The sequence below is a fragment of the Dreissena polymorpha genome, unplaced genomic scaffold (genome assembly GCF_020536995.1).
Source record: "Dreissena polymorpha isolate Duluth1 unplaced genomic scaffold, UMN_Dpol_1.0 chrUn135, whole genome shotgun sequence".
Classification (NCBI taxonomy): Eukaryota; Metazoa; Mollusca; class Bivalvia; order Myida; family Dreissenidae; genus Dreissena; species Dreissena polymorpha.
Genome location: NW_026273449.1, coordinates 33,624 through 52,273, shown reverse-complemented (window position 1 = coordinate 52,273; position 18,650 = coordinate 33,624). Strand labels below are relative to the sequence as shown.

At 36.3% G+C, this 18,650-nt stretch overlaps 1 protein-coding gene and 1 long non-coding RNA gene across 2 annotated transcripts; both read left to right on the top strand.

Moving 5' to 3' along the window:
• The first annotated feature begins 653 nt into the window (after nucleotides 1–653).
• Nucleotides 654–11,181, top strand: LOC127864132 (uncharacterized). Its single transcript, XR_008041503.1, has 4 exons — nucleotides 654–787; nucleotides 1,794–1,925; nucleotides 2,647–2,722; nucleotides 4,446–11,181. It is a non-coding gene; the product is annotated as an uncharacterized LOC127864132 (long non-coding RNA).
• Nucleotides 11,182–15,850: 4,669 nt separating this feature from the next.
• LOC127864131 (uncharacterized) lies at nucleotides 15,851–18,256 on the top strand. Its single transcript, XM_052403826.1, has 3 exons — nucleotides 15,851–15,890; nucleotides 16,140–16,360; nucleotides 16,915–18,256. Exons 1-3 carry the CDS (start codon nucleotides 15,851–15,853, stop codon nucleotides 17,329–17,331), a joined length of 678 nt encoding a protein of 225 aa, XP_052259786.1. The 3' UTR covers nucleotides 17,332–18,256.
• The last annotated feature ends 394 nt before the right edge of the window (nucleotides 18,257–18,650 follow it).

Genomic DNA, 18,650 nt, shown 5'->3' with positions numbered 1-18,650 from the left:
AACGCTGTGGCCTAGGATCATGAACATCATAGGTACATTGATCATGACTTGCAGATGACCCCTATTGATTTTGAGGTCACTAGGTCAAGGTCACGGTGATCGATATTGTAAAATGGTTTCCGGATTATAACTCAAGAACGCATACGCCTAGGATCATGAAACTTCATGGGTAGATTGATCATGACTCGTAGATGAACCCTATAGATTTTGAGGTCACATGGTCAAAGGTCAAGGTCACAGTGACCCGAAATAGTCAAATGATTTTCGAATGATAACTCAAGAACGCTTTTGCCTAGGATCATGACACTTCATAGGTACATTGATCGTGACTTGCAGATGACCCCTATTGATTTTCAGGTCACTAGGTCAAAGGTCAAGGTCACAGTGACAAAAGTCGTATTCACACAATGGCTGCCAGTACAACGGACAGCCCATATGTGGGGCATGCATGTTTTACAAAACAGCCCTTGTTTTCTATAGATTTCAGCAAGACCCACCAATGGATAATAGACATACAAGACCCCACTGTTGACATTATATGCTTACAGGCATTGAGGCAAACTATACAGGAGTCAGAGCCTATCATGATACAACAGGCCAGTGTTAACTGTGCTGATCGAATGCAATCTACAGGTTTCACTTTGGTTCTTTCAGAGTCCATGTCAACTGCTGACAGTGAAGAGCCAGGCAGTCTGACCCATGATAGGAGGGAGCCAAGTGAAGAGCCAGCCAGTCTGAGCCATGATAGGAGGGAAGCCAAGTGAAGAGCCAGCCAGTCTGACCCATGGTATTTCTGTTATCATAGAATAAAGGCCCACCTATTGATGATAAAGACATGACCCAACTGTAGACTATATATTCTAGTACAATTTGTCAGTAGATTGATCATGACTCGCAGATGACCCCTATTGATTTTGAGGTCACTAGGTCAAAGGTCAAGGTCACAGTGACCCGAAATAGTAAAATGGTTTCTGGATGATAACTCAAGAACGCATACGCCTAGGATCATGAAACTTCATGGGTAGATTGATCATTACTCGCAGATGACCCCTATAGATTTTGAGGTCAAAGGTCAGGTCACGGTGACCCGAAATAGTAAAATGGTTTCCGGATGATAACTCAAGAACGCATACGGCTAGGATCATAAACTTCATGGGTAGATTGATCATTACTCGCAGATGACCCCTATTGATTTTGATGTCACTAGGTCAAAGGTCAAGGTCACGGTGACCCGAAATAGTAAAATGGTTTTCGGATGATAACTCAAGAAAGCATATGCCTAGGATCATGAAACTTCATAGGTAGATTGATCATGACTCGCAGATGACCCCTATTGATTTTGAGGTCACAAGGTCAAAGGTCAAGGTCATGGTGACCCGAAATAGTAAAATGATTTTCGGATGATAACTCAAGAACGCTTTTGCCTAGGATCATGACACTTCATAAGTACATCGATCGTAACTCGCAGATGACCCCTATTGATTTTCAGGTCACTAGGTCAAAGGTCAAGGTCACAGTGACAAAAAACGTATTCACACAACGGCTGCCACTACAACGGACAGCCCATATGGGGGGCATGCATGTTTTCTATAGATTTCAGCAAGACCCACCAATGGATAATAGACATACAAGACCCCACTGTTGACATTATATGTTTACAGGCATTGAGGCAACTGTTGAAGACACCCACAGTCTAGAATCTATACAGGAGTCGGAGCCTCTCATGATACAACATGCCAGTGTTGACTGTGCTGATCATATGCAATCTACAGGTTTTACTTTGGTTCTTTCAGAGTCCATGTCAACTGCTGACAGTGAAGAGCCAGGCAGTCTGACCCATGATAGGAGGGAGCCAAGTGAAGAGCCAGCCAGTCTGACCCATGATAGGAGGGAGCCAAGTGAAGAGCCAGCCAGTCTGACCCATGGTATTTCTGTTGTCATATAATAAAGGCCCATCTATTGATGATAAAGACATGACCCCAACTGTAGACTATATATTCTAGTACAATTTTCTGTTGTCCAAGCCAATATATATTTATGCCACCCTTCGAAGAAGATGGGGTATATTGCTTTGCTCATGTCGATCGGTCCGTCTGTCCACCAGGTGGTTGTCATACGATTACTCAAGAACGCTTGGGCCTAGGATCATGAAACATCATAGGTACATTGATCATGACTTGCAGATGACCCCTATTGATTTTGAGGTCAAAAGGTCAAGGTCACGGTGACCCGAAATAGTAAAATGATTTTCCGATGATAACTCAAGAACGCTTTTGCCTAGGATCATGACACTTCATAGGTACATTGATCGTGACTTGCAGATGACCCCTATTGATTATCAGGTCACTAGGTCAAAGGTCAAGGTCACAGTGACAAAAAACGTATTCACACAATGGCTGCCACTACAACGGACAGCCCATATGGGGGGCATGCATGTTTTCTATAGATTTCAGCAAGATCCACCAATGGATAATAGACATACAAGACCCCACTGTTGACATTATATGTTTACAGTCATTGAGGCAACTGTTGAAGACACCCACAGTCTAGAATCTGTACAGGAGTCAGAGCCTCTCATGATACAACATGCCAGTGTTGACTGTGCTGATCATATGCAATCTACAGGTTTCACTTTGGTTCTTTCAGAGTCCATGTCAACTGCTGCCAGTTGAAGGGCCAGCCAGTCTGACCCATGATGAAATGAGGCAGCCAAATCCTCAAGGTATGAACTAAATTTGAAGACGGGTTTCTCTGCATTTTCTATCATTATGTGACAGAGTCTTATGTCATGACTGTATTAAAGTAAATGAGTAGTCCAAGTCAAGTGTGATGCTCTAGACGACCTCCTCTGTGATCTACAGGGTTACAACAATGTGCTTGTAAAAGTCCTTGTAAAGTACAAAGTAGGCAGTTTGCTATGAAAGTTAATGTTTAGTACTTGTTCTTCCAAGAAATGATAGTTCTGCGAACTGTCAGTTCTTATATGTGTGAAAAATTGGTTTAAACTGGTGTTTAAAACAGTTTCAGTTAGTTCATTTTACCTCCTAACATGTTCAGGTTTTGTGCATTTTTATCAGGAAAACCTTGCTCTACAATATTCAATCATTGTATCACTTGCAGTGTTCTGCTGTGAAATTTTACTGTTGGGGACCCTTTAGGATTACAAAAGTGGGGACAAAAAGAAAAAATATGGGGACACAGAAATATTTTTGTAGCAGAATTAAATGTGTGGAAACTAATAACCTTTAACTTGAACTTTTAAACGTGCTTAAACTTCTTACAGTCAGGTTGTAACATTGTTATTAAAACTGGAACATTCAAAAACTTTTTAACACTGTCAAACAGTTGTCAACATATTTACAAAACTTTGAAAAAATTTATGGTCATTGGACTCCGCATGTCAAAGTACTTGTTCGATAATTAGAAATACCGATAGTAAAGGCGTTTTCTTTTTGCTTTATGCACAATCTGCATGTCATTTTGTTGTTGTCAAACAGTGACCAAGGACATTTTTGAAGCCAATTTTCTTGGAATGTACGTTTAGGGGCAGACTTTTTTCGTAATTGCTAAACGATGTTGGGACTTGGGAAGACTCTGTTGGGTTGTTAATATTATTGTCATATTTTCTAATTTTACTTGCCGGAGGAAAAAAAAAAAAATGGATTTTGTTTTCTTTGGCCTGTCACTTTAAGCCATTTTGATAGGTTCGGAAATTTCCTTGATATCTGATTGGTTGTTATAATCTCAACTTACCAATGAAATAGAGTGTTAATATTAAATAAATTAACCATTGGCTGCGAAATGACGTCATGTCCAATGAAATAGTTTGTTCTGGTTACACATTCACTCGATTACTTTACCGACTTACAAATTGAATCGATTAGTTTTTATTTCTAATTCATGTGCGCCCGCGGACCCATATACAGAAAACGGGTGGGGACAAATATTTGTTTTTTGCGACAATAACACAAGGGCGCATCCACGGCAGAACACTGACTTATGTTGATACTTTGTGTGCAAGGATCAATTCAGTAGAAAAGTCAACAAAATAAAGGGCTTACAGTCACTGAACAAATGAGTTTGCTGCTTAGAGTGTATATTTTTCCCAAAAATATTTGAAAATTTCCCCTCTTGGAAGTGTAGTTCAATTTTAATCAATACCTCGTTTAAATAATTCACAGAAAAAGCCAAAAAATGTTGATCTTTGAACATAAACATAACATGTTGATGACAAAAAAAGTTGGAATAATGTTTTTCTCTCTGTGTATGGTGAATTATGGTGTTACAACTTGATTTTGTATGTTACTTGCTTAGCATTGAAATTTCCCCTTTTACACGTGAATTATCCCCCTCTCAGGGGACCCGACCCCTTTTCCCCAAAACTGAAAAAAACACTGACATGATACTCATTGCTATTTTATTTTTTATATCTATTCTTGTTTTAGGGACAGGGACAAGAAAAGGAATGAAACGAAAGTGGGCCAGCGAAGAGAACATATGTTTCATGAACTTTTTTAGAGATGAATTAAGAGAAAAAAAAATGCCATCTGGCTCAAAAATAATGGGGTCCCTAAAAATACTTACCGGAAGAACAGTGGCCCAGATAAGGGCAAGGGTCCATAACATTATTATGGAAAAACAAAAATGGAAAAAGAATTGTTGAACTGTGGAATATGTTTATGCCCCTGGTAGGGTGGCATATAGCAGTTGAACTGTCCGTCAGTCAGTCAGTCTGTCCATCTGGCCGAAAACTTATATGGCCATAACTTTTTCAATATTGAACATAGCAACTTGATATTTATACCCCTATTACAATTGGTAATGGGGGCTATATAGGAGTCACGTTTGTCGGTCTGTCCCGATATTTCATCCGATCTTCACCAAACTTGGTCAGTAGTTGTATGTAGATAATGTCTAGATCAAGTTTGAATATGGGTCATGCCAGGTCAAAAACTAGGTCATGGGGTCACTTAGTATGTTTTAAACTGTAAGTTTGTACGGACCATAGCTATGTTATTTATCGTTACATTTTTAAATGACTCGGTACATTTGTTCACCATCATGGAACGGTGTGTCGCGTTAAAAGAAATTACGTCAATATCTCAAAGGTCAAGGTCACACTTGGGAGTTCAAAGGTCAAATGCTTGTCCGGGCCATAGCTTTGTTTTTTATTGTGAGATTTTAAAATCATTTGGCACATTTGTTCACCATCATTGAACAGTGTGTCGGGCGAAAGAATTACGTCGATATTTCCAAGAACAAGGGCACAATTTGAGTTTAAAGGTAAAAAATGGCCATAATTGAGCTTGTCTGGGCAATAACTATGTTGTTTATTGTGCGATTTTAAAATCGTTGGCTCTTTTGTTCACCATCATTTGACAGTGTGTCGCGCGAAAGAATTACGTCGATATCTTCAAACTCAAAGTTGTAGTTTTAGTTCAAAGGTCAAAAATGGCAATAAATTATCTTGTCTGGGCCATAAATATGTCATTCATTGTAAGATTTTAAAATGACTCTGTACATCAATTTTGTTCAAAGTCATTGGAAGGCTTGTCATGTGAAACAATTCAAGAGTTCAAAGGTAAAAATGGCTATAAATGATAATGGCATAATGATTCTTAAAAAATCGCCATAAATTGTATTATCTTGTTTTGTGAAGACAGCATACAAAATAGTCTGTGTCAATGCGTTATGTGGGGGTATATGTCACGTCTGTGACAAAGCTCCAGTTGGCATGCATGTGCATCTTGTGAAGCTGCACATATTGAGTGGTGAAAAGTGAAGGTCAAGGTAATCCTTCAAGGTTAAATGTTAAATATATTGCTTCTGTCCGTCCGTCTGAAAACTTTAAAATTGGCCATAACTTTTGAGCTCACCTGAGTGCAACATGCTCATGGTGAGCTTTTGTGATTGCCTTTTGTCCGTTGTGCGTTGTATGTCGTCAACATTTTGCCTTGTGAACACTCTAGATGCCACATTTATTGTCTGATCTTCATGAAATTTTGCAGAACATTTGTCACATTGATACCTCGACTGAGTTCGAAACTGGGTCATGCTGGGTCAAAAATTAGGTCACTAGGTCAAAAAAACAACAAAAAAACTTGTGAACACTGTAGAAGTCCAATCTTCATGTAACTTTGTCAAAATGTTTGTCTAAATGATATTTTGGTTTAGTTAAAAATTGGTTCCGGTCCGTTGAAAAACATGGCCGCCAGGGGCGGGGCAGTTTTCCTTATATGGCTATAGAGAAACCTTGTGAACACTTTAGAAGTCAAAATGTTTGCCTAATCATCATGAAACTTGGTCAAAACATTGGTTTTATTTATATTTTGGACGAGTTTGAAAATGGTCCAGATCAGTGAAAAAACATGGCCGCCAAGGGGCGGGGGAGTTTTCCTTATGTCTTTAGTTAAACATTGCTAACACTCTAGAGGCCACATTTATTGTCCATTCTTCATGAAATTTGGTCAGAAGTTGGTCTCAATGATATCTTAGACGAGCTGAAAATGGTTACGTTTGCTTGAAAAACATGGCTGCCAAAGGGCGGGGCATTTTTCCTTATATGGCTATAAATGGCTATAGTAAAATCTTGTTAACACTCTTGAGGCCACATTTATTTTCCGATCTTCATGAAACTTGGTCAGAATATTCATCCCAAAAAATATCGTAGACAAGTTAAAAAATGATGCTGGTTGGTTGAAAAACATGTCCGCCAGGGGGTGGGGCATTTTACCTTATATGGCTATAGTAAAACTTTGTTAACACTCTATAGGCCACATTTATTTTCTTATCTTCATGAAACTTGGTCAGAAGATTTGTCCTAATGATATCTTGGATTAGTTCAAAAATAGTTTCGTTTGCTTAAAAAACATGGCCACCAGGGGGCGGGGCATTTTTCCTAATATGGTTATGTATCATGCTTTACTAAAACATTGTAAACACTCTGTAGGCCACATTTATTTTCCGATTATTATGAAACTTGGTCAGATGATTTGTCCTAATGATATCTTGGATGAGTTCAAAAATGGTTCTAGTTGGTGGAAAAACATGGCCACTAAGGGGGCGTGGTATTTTTCCTTATATGGCTAAAGTAAAACCCTGTTAAAACTCTAGAAGCCATATTTATTGTACGATCATCATGACACTTTGTCAGAAGATTTGTCCCAATGATATTTGGACAAGTTTGAAATTGGTTCCAGTTGCTAAGAAAAACATGGCCACCAGTGGGCGGGGCATTTTTCCTTATATGGACTTATGAATCTTCTTGAAACTTTGTCAGTATATTAGTTTAAATGATATCTTGGATGTGTTTTTCACGTTGACATTTGAAGCTTTAACTTTGTATGATTCTAAATATGTGTCAATGCTGTCAGTTGAATTTTGAAATATGAAGTTTTACATTTTTTGTAGATTAAATAATTTGTAAAATGTTGCAGTTTCGTCAATCAGTTTTATAAGATATTGAGCTTTAAATATGATGCAGATTGTAAGATTCTTAATATCTTTCAATATTGTGGATAAGTTTTTGAGATATCAAGCTTTGAGTTTTATGCAAATTGTATGATTTTAAAATGTTTTAATGGTGTTGATCAGTGTAATGAAGATTGCATAATTTTTATGTTTTAATTCTGTCTATTGGTTTTCAAAATGAAAGACTTTGATTTTGTAAGTGCACTTTTATCTCCTGAAAGATTCTTTTCTAGTGTTTAGTTTATATTTTAAGGCTGTTTGCAAACTCGAAGTGAAAACAGTTCTATTACAATTTGGTAAGGACATGACATTGCATATCTGATTTTAAAATGTACTTTGCTGGCAACGTGTAATTTTCTGAAATGTCTTAGTAAGACTGTTGTTTGCAATCAAAAGGTCTGTGCTTCAAATACAGGGTAATGCATGTTTTTTGTCCAAATTTATGGCGATTCAGACATTGTTCTATGTAAATTTGGGGTTTGCTTGAAGGTTCAGTCTATTTTTATGTCCCTCACTATAGTAGTGGGGGACATATTGTTTTTGTCCTGTCTGTTGGTTGGTTGGTTGATCTGTTTACGCCAACTTTAACATTTGCAATAACTTTTGCAATATTGAAGATAGCAACTTGATATTTGGCATGCATATGTATCTCATAGAGCTGCACATTTTAATTTTCTGAAAGGTCAAGGTCAGAGGTCAAATATATGTGGCCAAAATCGCTCATTTTATGAATACTTTTGCAATATTGAAGATAGCAACTTCATATTTGGCAAGCATGTGTATCTCATGGAGCTGCACATTTTGAGTGGTGAAAGGTCAAGGTCATAATTCAATGTCATAGGTCGAATATATGGCTTCAAAGCGGCGCAGTAAGGGGGATTGTGTTTTACGAACACAGCTCTTGTTGTTAACTGCCTTTTTAGTCCCTTACCAGTGTTTCACTAAAGTCCGTGTACTTTGGACTCATTTCAAGTTGACATTTGAAGCTTTAACTTTGTATGATTCTAAATATGTGTCAATGCTGTCGGTTGAATTTTGAAATATGAAGTTTTTCATTTTTTGTAGATTAAATAATTTGTAAAATGTTGCAGTTTAGTCAATCAGTTTTATAAGATATTGAGCTTTAGTTATGATGCAGATTGTAAGATTCTTAATATCTTTCAATATTGTGGATAAGTTTTTGAGATATCAAGCTTTGAATTTTATGCAAATTGTATGATTTAAAATGTTTTAATTTGTTGATCAGTGTACTGAAGATTGTATACTTTTTATATGTTATAATTCTGTCTATTGGTTTTCAAAATGAAAGACTTTGATTTTGTAAGTGCACTTTTATCTCATTATGCCCCCCTTCGAAGAAGAGGGGGTATATTGCTTTGCTCATGTCGGTCGGTCTGTCGGTATGTCAGTTTGTCGGTCCGTCCACCAGGTGGTTGTCAGACGATAACTCAAGAACGCTTGGGCCTAGGATCATGAAACTCCATAGGTACATTGATCATGACTCGCAGATGACCCCTATTGATTTTGAGGTCAAAGGTCAAGGTCACGGTGACCCAAAATAGTAAAATGGTTTCCGGATGATAACTCAAAAATTCATACGCCTAGGATCATGAAACTTCATGGCTAGATTGATCATGACTTGCAGATGACCCCTATTGATTTTGAGGTCACTAGGTCAAAGGTCAAGGTCACGGTGACCCGAAATAGTAAAATGGTTTTCAGATGATAACTCAAGAACGCATATGCCTAGGATCATGAAACTTCACAGGTAGATTGATCATGACTCACAGATGACCCTTATTGATTTTGAGGTCACAAGGTCAAGGTCACGGTGACCCGAAATAGTAAAATGATTTTCGGATGATAACTCAAGAACGCTTTTGCCTAGGATCATGACACTTCATAGGTACATTGATCGTGACTCACAGATGACCCCTATTGATTTTCAGGTCACTAGGTCAAAGGTCAAGGTCACAGTGACAAAAAACGTATTCACACAATGGCTGCCACTACAACGGACAGCCCATATGGGGGGCATGCTTGTTTTACAAACAGCCCTTGTTAAAGATTCTTTTCTAGTGTTTAGTTTATATTTTAAGGCTGTTTGCAAACTCGAAGTGAAAACAGCTCTAGTACAATTTGGTAAGGACATGACATTGCATATCTGATTTAAAAATGTACTTTGCTGGCAACGTGTAATTTTCAGAAATGTCTTAGTAAGTAAGACTGTTGTTTGCAATCAAAAGGTCTGTGCTTCAAATCCAGGAAAATGCATGTTTTTTGTCCAAATTTATGTCAATTCAGACATTGTTCTGTGTAAATATGGGGTTTGCTTGTAGGATCAGTCTATTTTTATGTCCCCCACTATAGTAGTGGGGGACATGTTGTTTTTGCTCTGTCGGTCTGTTGATTGGTTGGTTGGTCTGTTTATGCCAACTTTAACATTTTGCAATATTGAAAGTAGCAACTTGATATTTGGCATGCAAATGCATCTCCTGAAGCTGCACATTATCATTGGTGAAAGGTCAAGGTCATCCTTCAAGGTCAGAGGTCAAATATATGTGGCCAAAATCGCTCATTTTATGAATTCTTTTGCAATATTGAAGATAGCAACTTGATATTTGCCAAGCATGTGTATCTCATTGAGCTGCACATTTTGAGTGGTGAAAGGTCAAGGTCATCCTTCAAGGTCAGAGGTCAAATATATGTGGCCCAAATCGCTTATTTTATTAATACTTTTGCAATATTGAAGATAGCAACTTGAAATTTGGCATGCATGTGTATCTCATGGAGCTGCAAATTTTGAGTGTTGAAAGGTCAAAGTCATCCTTCAAGGTCAGTTGTTAAATATATGTGGCCCAAATCGCTTATTTTATGAATACGTTTGCACTATTGAAGATAGCAACTTGATATTTGGCATGCATATGTATCTCATAGAGCTGCACATTTTGAGTGGTGAAAGGTCAAGGTCATCCTTCAAGGTCAAATATATGGGTCAAAATTGTTCATGTTATGTTACTTCTGCAATATTGAAGCTAGCAATTTTATATTTGACATGCATGTGTATCTCATGGAGCTGCACATTTTGAGTGGTGAAGGGTCAAGGTCATCCTTCAAGGTCAAACGTTATATACGGGGCATTGGGTTTCACAAACGCATCTTGTTGTGTATGTAATTAATTTTGCTTAATTTTTGTGATCCCCCGCCAACAGCGGAGGGATATTAATTTGGCATTGTCCGTCTTTCCGTCTGTCCGTCCGGCACTTTTGTGTCCGGAACCATATCTTGGAAGTGCTTTAGCAGATTTCATTGAAACTTGGTACGAGTATATATATATGGATAAGAGGATGATGCACGCCAAATGGCATTGTACATCCTTGATTAATAGCGGAGTTATGACCCTTTGTATTTGAAAAAAATGCTTTTTTTGTGTGTCCAGAGCCATAACTTGTATCCAGAAGTATAATGGCTGGGGATATCAATTCAACGAATTTGCTTGTTAAATCAGTTTTTATTTTCATGATAATCATTTAGTTCGTACTGCAACTTATGATGGATTGTTACTACTATCTCCAATTATTTGTTTGTCATGGGTCCGTCACCATTTATCTCTTATATAATACTTGAATTGAGCATTTCACAATCTGACAATCATGCATATCATTTATTAGTTTCATAATAAAACGTCTGACAAGGGTCAGATAATTTTAACATATATTGTTGTTATAATTTGTCATGTGTTGTATGAATAAATGACACTTCCATGATAGAGAAAATTTAAATATATTTTTAGAGACATTTGTAAAATGAAAATGAAATAACTATACATTTTACAGTGGCTAGTCGTACGGCTAGACAAGAGGCTAGCCGCACGGCCCCGTACGGGTAGACAATAGGTTTGCCGTACGGCTCTGTACGTATAGCCTTTCCTATGGATATTGTCTAAGTTAAAGACAACCATTTTCAGTGAACTGATATATTGCTTGTATGAAACCATATATTTATCCATTGTCTGAACGACAATTAAATTATTTGTGTGACTCCATTTCTGAGCAGTACCTTGGCCGTCATTGAATTTCATAATATCGATGCCGCAACTAATTAAAACAGTTTTCACTCCTTACATAGGAAAGTCGTCTTATCAAAGAATCAAATTAGAAACCGATTTAAATTGTGTGTAAGTCAATTTCTAGAACGTAACTTTGACGGCTGTCGTCATTAAATTTCAAAATATCGATGCCGCAACTCTTTAATACAGGTTTTTCACGCCTTAGGAACGTCGACTAATTAATGAATCAAATAAGCAACCGTATGACATGAAAGGAAGCCGTGAAAGATGAAGAATTTTTAAAGCGAGATTATACGATTTTTTCAAATATTTATTAATTTACATAAAATGTGTATAAAAAAAAAACAACTTATTAAACATATATTTGAACATAAACTTAAATAAAAGTTAAGAAGAACATGTGTCGATATATGCAAAATAAGCCAGATATTAAATTCTGAAATCGAAAATGTATGTACAGTCGAATTCGCCAGCATGTAAATCGTGCATGTACGATGTGAATCTAAATTTAGTTTAACGGTTCATTTTTAGTGTGAGCGTCAGCTAACGCTAATGTTTTTGCAAATCGGTATGTGCGTAGAAGCCTTAAATGGGCCTTTTCACAGATTTTGACATGTTTTTAAGTTTGTCATTAAATGCTTTATATTGATGAATGTAAACATTGGATTTTTAACGCTCCAGAAAAAAATCAAAAATAAAATTTAAAAATGGAAAAAAAGAAGCCCGTACAAGGGCTCGAACCAGTGACCCCCGGAATCCTGGAGTAAAAAACGCTTTAGCCTAATGAGCTATCCTGCCAAGCATACATGAGAGGTGTATTCTATACCTGATATAAGCAATCTTCGTAGTTTCACAAATTTAAACGATAACAACAGAACTCTCCAAATTATTCAATCGTTTCGCGTTGCAACGCTCTATAATTTTTAGGTTTTTAAATCGTGAAAAGATGCATATAATGGCTATATTAGACCATGGTGAATGTTCAGTAATACTGATTCCTCACAAATATCATAACTAAAACGAAAATTTGCGAATCTGAAACAACTATTTTCAATTTTGTCAATTTACCAAACCGTGAAAAGATCCCTTTAACTATGACATGGAAAGACAACCACTGTCCGTTGCAGCAGACTACACATTCTTCTAGCGTCTGCTAGGAAAGATAACCACCACATTTGCCTGTTTATAGTCCACCACTCACTGGTGCACTGCAGTTGGTGTATATGAGTAATAGAGTTTAACAGCTTGTAAGACGATATTGGCCAGTCTAGTGTTTATCATTGAAAATCTGCACATACTGGCTGCTTTCAGAGAAAACAGGGCTTAATGCATGTCAAATAAGATAAGCCTGTGCATACTGATTAGCTTGTGCAATGCAAACACGCTAAACAAGGACGACATGTCGTATTTTATAATGTTTAAAGGGTCTCTTGTACTGGGATGACAATTTATGCATAAGCATTTAGCCCTGTTTTCCCAAAACGAAGCTAAAAATTTATTTTTTATTAATGATTTAAAAAAAACCATCTGAACCTGTGCTTTAAGACACACTCTTTATAATTTTGAATGGATTGTGTCCATTCAAAACTTGCAATATAAAAAGCTATAACATAATTTTTTAAACTGATGTGCGTCTAAACTTATACAACAACGAACACCTACAGTGACGTCAGCGCTTTGATAAATTCCTGCAACCATTTATTCGCCACACGAACACTAACTAAAAATACGAATGCTTCAGTTATAGGCTACTATTCCATCTGTCCGCAACCGCATATCCGCATCCGCAAAAAATAAAACAAGTAGAAATGCACTGCACTTATTCCATTCATCCGTATCCGCACGCGAATAGGCGTCCGCAATAGAACGCTCAAGTGAGCATTCTTGGGCTACTATTCCATCTATCTGTAAATGTATCCTGTCCGCAAAATATACGGACGCTATATTCCATTTATCCGCATACGTCGAACGTATCTTTATTTTTGTATATGGATAAAACTAAAAATTATAATTATTGAGATAATTATAATGAAGGACAAGCTGCTAAGCGTGAATTTAAGTAGATATAAGGTACAAATCATCGTTCTGTCCGTAAAAGGATACAAATGGTAAATACCTGAAACATCTTCTTTTAGTGCCTTGGCTATGATTTTCCATACATTTAAACTTTAAAGTATAATCAGAGTCACGATATGCAGAACTGCGTTGGTTGTATAATTCCGGGTATTTTTTCACGAATTCGATAGATTTTCAGTTTATTTTTTAGATGACAGCTACTCTCATCGTGCTAAATGCCGTCCCTATCTCGTCCGCATCCGTTTGCGGATAAATGGAATATAGCGTCCGTATAACGATTTTGCGGATACTGACGCGGATACGGATGCGGATGCGGATTGGTGGAATACTAGCCTTATTTTAGGAAAATATGTACGAAATATCTTCGTCACAATCGGCTCGGGCGCTTATTTGTCTTTGCTGCATATTACTGATTAACAGCACTAAATGACAATTCTATACTTTATAAGCCGTACGGCTAGACAATCTCAATAGGAAAGGCTATAATACGTACAGCGCCGTAAGGCTAGCCTATTGTCTAGCCGTACGGGGCCGTACGGTTAGCCTCTTGTCTAGCCGTACGGGACTGTACGACTAGCCACTGCCTTTAGTTATTGGAGGTTCTTATGTATTATACCCAGTCGCAAGTGTTATAGGCTATACTAAAATCTTTTCGTCCGTCTGTTATTGGATACTGTGATGGGTTATGTATCACATTCAATGTTTTTTTTTTGTTTATAAGACAAAATCAGATTTTTTTTCAAAATACCTTCCTTTTAACTAATTTGAAAGCATTTTTACAGGTCCATTCTTGCGAAGCAATAATGCAAGTTAAAAAACTGGTTTTACAAGTCCCTATTCGATATTTATGACATAACTATGACTAAAATCTTCAGAATAGTTCAAAGCACGAAATGAATATCTTTCTGTTGGACATGAGGAAGTGGACCGAATATCGATGACTGGATCATTTTCCACGAAGGCACATAAAACTACAGTAAAGTTCCGCTACTTTCAGCTTGGTCTTAATAGCATGTCGGACTTCATAATTAACAGGGTATTTTGTTCTTTATTCAATACTTTGGGACCATGCAATCTTGAAAAATTGCAATTTACAGTGTTCAATGTGGTCTTAATAGCGGTACTCTTCTTGTACTAGGAATCGCTGCGTGTTTTAGTCATTATCTTTGAAATCCTTTTCGAAGCTATCATAAAAAACATTTATACTCGTGTCACGCCAGGGTGACATCACGTCAGGTTTAAACACAATAAGTAAATACATATTGTTATAACGTTTAAATAATCGTTTGACTTCTATTTTTCATTTCAATTTAATAATCCTATAAATGTTTTGTTTTTGGTTGTCATATCTATTTACCATTAACGATCCGCAACTGTTTTACCTTTACGTATCTTTGCAATGAAACTGTTATAGCGACAACTGTTTCATTATAGCTGCTTGCATCACACGGACACCACTGTTATATAATTCAATGATTTCTACAAGGATGATTCTATCCTACATTATCTCAATTGTTTAACCAAGGACATTGTGCTTTTAAAAGTTCCGGCGACTACAAAATCACGCAACAGGAGAAAATAACACGATACGTAGTCAAATAATGCAAAAATTCAAAAAAATATTAAAATAACATTAAACACATATTTAGTTCACCATTGTGTCATTCCCTCTGTAAAATGAATTCGACTCAAAATGTTATTAAATGTATTATGCAAGGAAACCATGCAGAGCGATTCATGCATAGGCCACACAAATACAAACAAATCTGATCGTGAGGATTTAATATATAAAGTTTGAGGTCGAGAAGATCTTAACCACAATTCTAATGCGAGTGTCGCAAGATATAACTATGCTCAAGGCCAACTCATTTTTTAGCAAACAATGTTTCGTATTTCAAGTGACACTATCTCAGGGACCCGGTATGTCGGTATAAAGTATCACAGAGTATACATATATAAAAAAATAATTGGGTCATGGGGACCCAGATACGAGGTTTAAAGTAAAAAAATGTATATGTTATTTGTCTGCAGAAATAACTAGATATATTAAGTTTTGAGTTATATATAGGTTGTTGAAGGTAATTCGCATAAAACACGCTATTTTTCAGTTGGATACTAGCATGGGAAAGGGAAGTACCCAACACTCCGGAAATATATCACAGACCCTATATTTAACCCAGTATGAGTATATATATATATATATATATATATATATATTGATAACGGTCTTATTTAATGTTTAGGAATGAACTAAAACCAACGGATATTCCACTAGGTGAGTTAGTGATATCATTCCAATACCAAGTCATATTAAGTACTCAGTAAGTGATACGTCATTTATAACGTTATATATGCTTCAACTTATTTTGTGCAAATGGACCTTTACGCAATTGGTTCGCTTAATTAACCGCTCACATAATTGTATTTACACTGTTATTGAAACACACATTTGTAAATTTGATATGGTTAACCGTTAACAATCATTAATTGACAACTGTGATATATTTTACATTTGTATTTGCAGAATTGATAGAAAGGGACAGTGGTAATTATGATGTCTTGCCCGACGACAACAATGAAGACAACATCAGTAATTATGATGTCATACCCAACGATAATAATGACAACACCGATCATTATGATGTATTGCCCGACGACGTCCATGACGACTTTATCGTTCCGTATGCAGTCGTCCATTTGGACAATACAGAGCGTGAGGCGACACCAATGTACACATCTCACCAGGTTTGTTGTACAATTTAAATTTATGCTTCTATTTGACGCAGATATATTTAATGTTCCTCTTAGGTTTAATTGTGTTATTTTATCATACAGTTTTTACTCTGCTAATTGTCAAAAATAACTTAAGATACAAGCAAAGGTATTCCTGATCTGGTTTGGATTGCCAAACGTATATGTTAACTATAACACGTTCATGCCAATTAATTGGAAGCCTTATTAGGTATATAAATAAGTAATCACAACAGCCGATGAATGGACAACATATTGACAGACAACGCTTATAAACATTGCAAACAAACAATTATTCAAGTAATTGACTTTTCACTGCTAATTGTGCGATCGGTATGCCTTGAAAACATCTTAACCCAAATGATTTACATTGTCCGGTCCAAGGAAGTCCAAAGCAGTGCAATAAATTGTTATCATTTTAGACTTTAGGCTTTTTGTTCTTACTGCATTGTGTTGACATGGAAATTTGTAGATTGCCGTAGACAGGCGTGTGATCGAAAGGCTCTCTTTATTTAAGGCTTTCATTATTCCTCTATTTTTTAATTAAGCCACATATAACAGATGATTATCTGTACACTGGTTTGCGAGAATCCAGCTACATGATCCCAGCGTCATCGTATGCATTGGGCCGGATATGTGAGAGCGAGACTTCAGTTCAGACACATTCTGCAATGGCCGAAGAACTAGACAATGCCGCTACATCGGAGACAAAGAACAAGGCGTCTGAAGAACTGATAAATTCCACTAAAGAAATAACAACTAATGCAAGCGCCGAAAAACTGTTTGATTACGTTGAAAATGAGGACAACTTTGAAGCGGAGACAGATTACACCGGCGCCAAACAGGAGAAAAATTATGAAAGTGGCGCAACAAATTACACAGACTTTGTATTTTGGGAGAATGACACTCAAGGGGAGAAAAACAAATCTTCCGGAATCAAGGAGTACGTTTTCGTATTAAAATAGGGAACACATAAAGACATTTTTTTTCCGAATAGGAATATTTTCATGTTGTTTTAACATATGCAGTCAATTATTCAATTCCTCAAAGCAAATTTACATGTTTGTGTAGCAAATATAGATATTTACCACCATTTACGAACCTTGTCGAAATAAACGACCTATAAATAAACCTCATGATTTCAGAAATTCTTGGATATAGTTGCCATGCACATAATAACGACGTATTGTTGTTTATTAACATAACGTAAATTGTCATTAATGGTGTTCCTTCTTTGATTTATTGGTGTTTTTTCTTTATTTGGGGATACCGCTGTGTGTTGTTGTTGTTAATAAAACAAAGAACGATTATTTTAAGAATAGTGTACGAGAAAAGATTGCTGGGTATAAATGTCGAATACAGATTCGTTTATTTGCTCGGCACGCATGCGTCTACCAATACCCAGGCTTATTGTTCATGTTTTTTGTAAGCATCGCTAATTATACTTATGTGAACTGATTTCCTTAAACGATTTGAGGAACATTGTTACGAGTAGTTAACGAACCTCTTTTTCGATTCCTCGGGGCTTCCTTAATACACTATGACGTGAGTGGACGATCACTGGTTTAACTTGTAAATATTATGCTCTTCAAAAAATAAACAAACACTACTCTTTCAAAAAAAGTTGATGAACCCCAACAGGTACTAAAGAAAGTTAATTCATTTGATAATGCAGTTGGGGATTTTGACACACAGTATCATGATATTTGCCGATAACATCAGCAATAAGAGCCCTATGAATACACAAAATGCGATCTCACGAATATTTAAGAAGAACAACACATCAGATTTGAGATGTTCATATTTCACAAGTATCAAAGTTAATAATGTGTTGAAAATATTAAAGTATGTTGAACACAACAATTTCAAAATGCAATGGTATTCTTTCTAATTTAAACTATATTTAGCCATGTTCATTTTCGAGGTTAAACTGTAATGTTTAACTGTTAGGTTAAGAAATATAATACTTTCCTAATTTGTGTTTCAAGTTTATTTCCGATGTAAATATGGCTTTTTTTCCCTTTATGTTGTGAAATGAAATACTTGAAGCTCAATTATGTTGCCATTTTACTTCTTAGGTAAAATATAAATTGTTTACTGTTATGTTATGTCTATAAGTATACTATTCATATTATAGTGTATTGTATAATAAAAAAGATATGTTTAAATGTTTTGACGTATATTCAACAGTAACCTGTTACTAATTATGATCGCAAATTAACGCTGTGTGATCATTTTTTAAACCACTAGACCTTTTTTATTAATGTACATACAATATACGTTT

Coding starts and splice junctions, on each gene's coding strand:
- LOC127864131 (XM_052403826.1), top strand. CDS start 15,851: ATGTTTAGGAATGAACTAAAACCAACGGATATTCCACTAG. Junction 15,891..16,139: donor ACCAACGGATATTCCACTAG/GTGAGTTAGTGA, acceptor TTGTATTTGCAG/AATTGATAGAAAGGGACAGT. Junction 16,361..16,914: donor CAATGTACACATCTCACCAG/GTTTGTTGTACA, acceptor TTTTTAATTAAG/CCACATATAACAGATGATTA.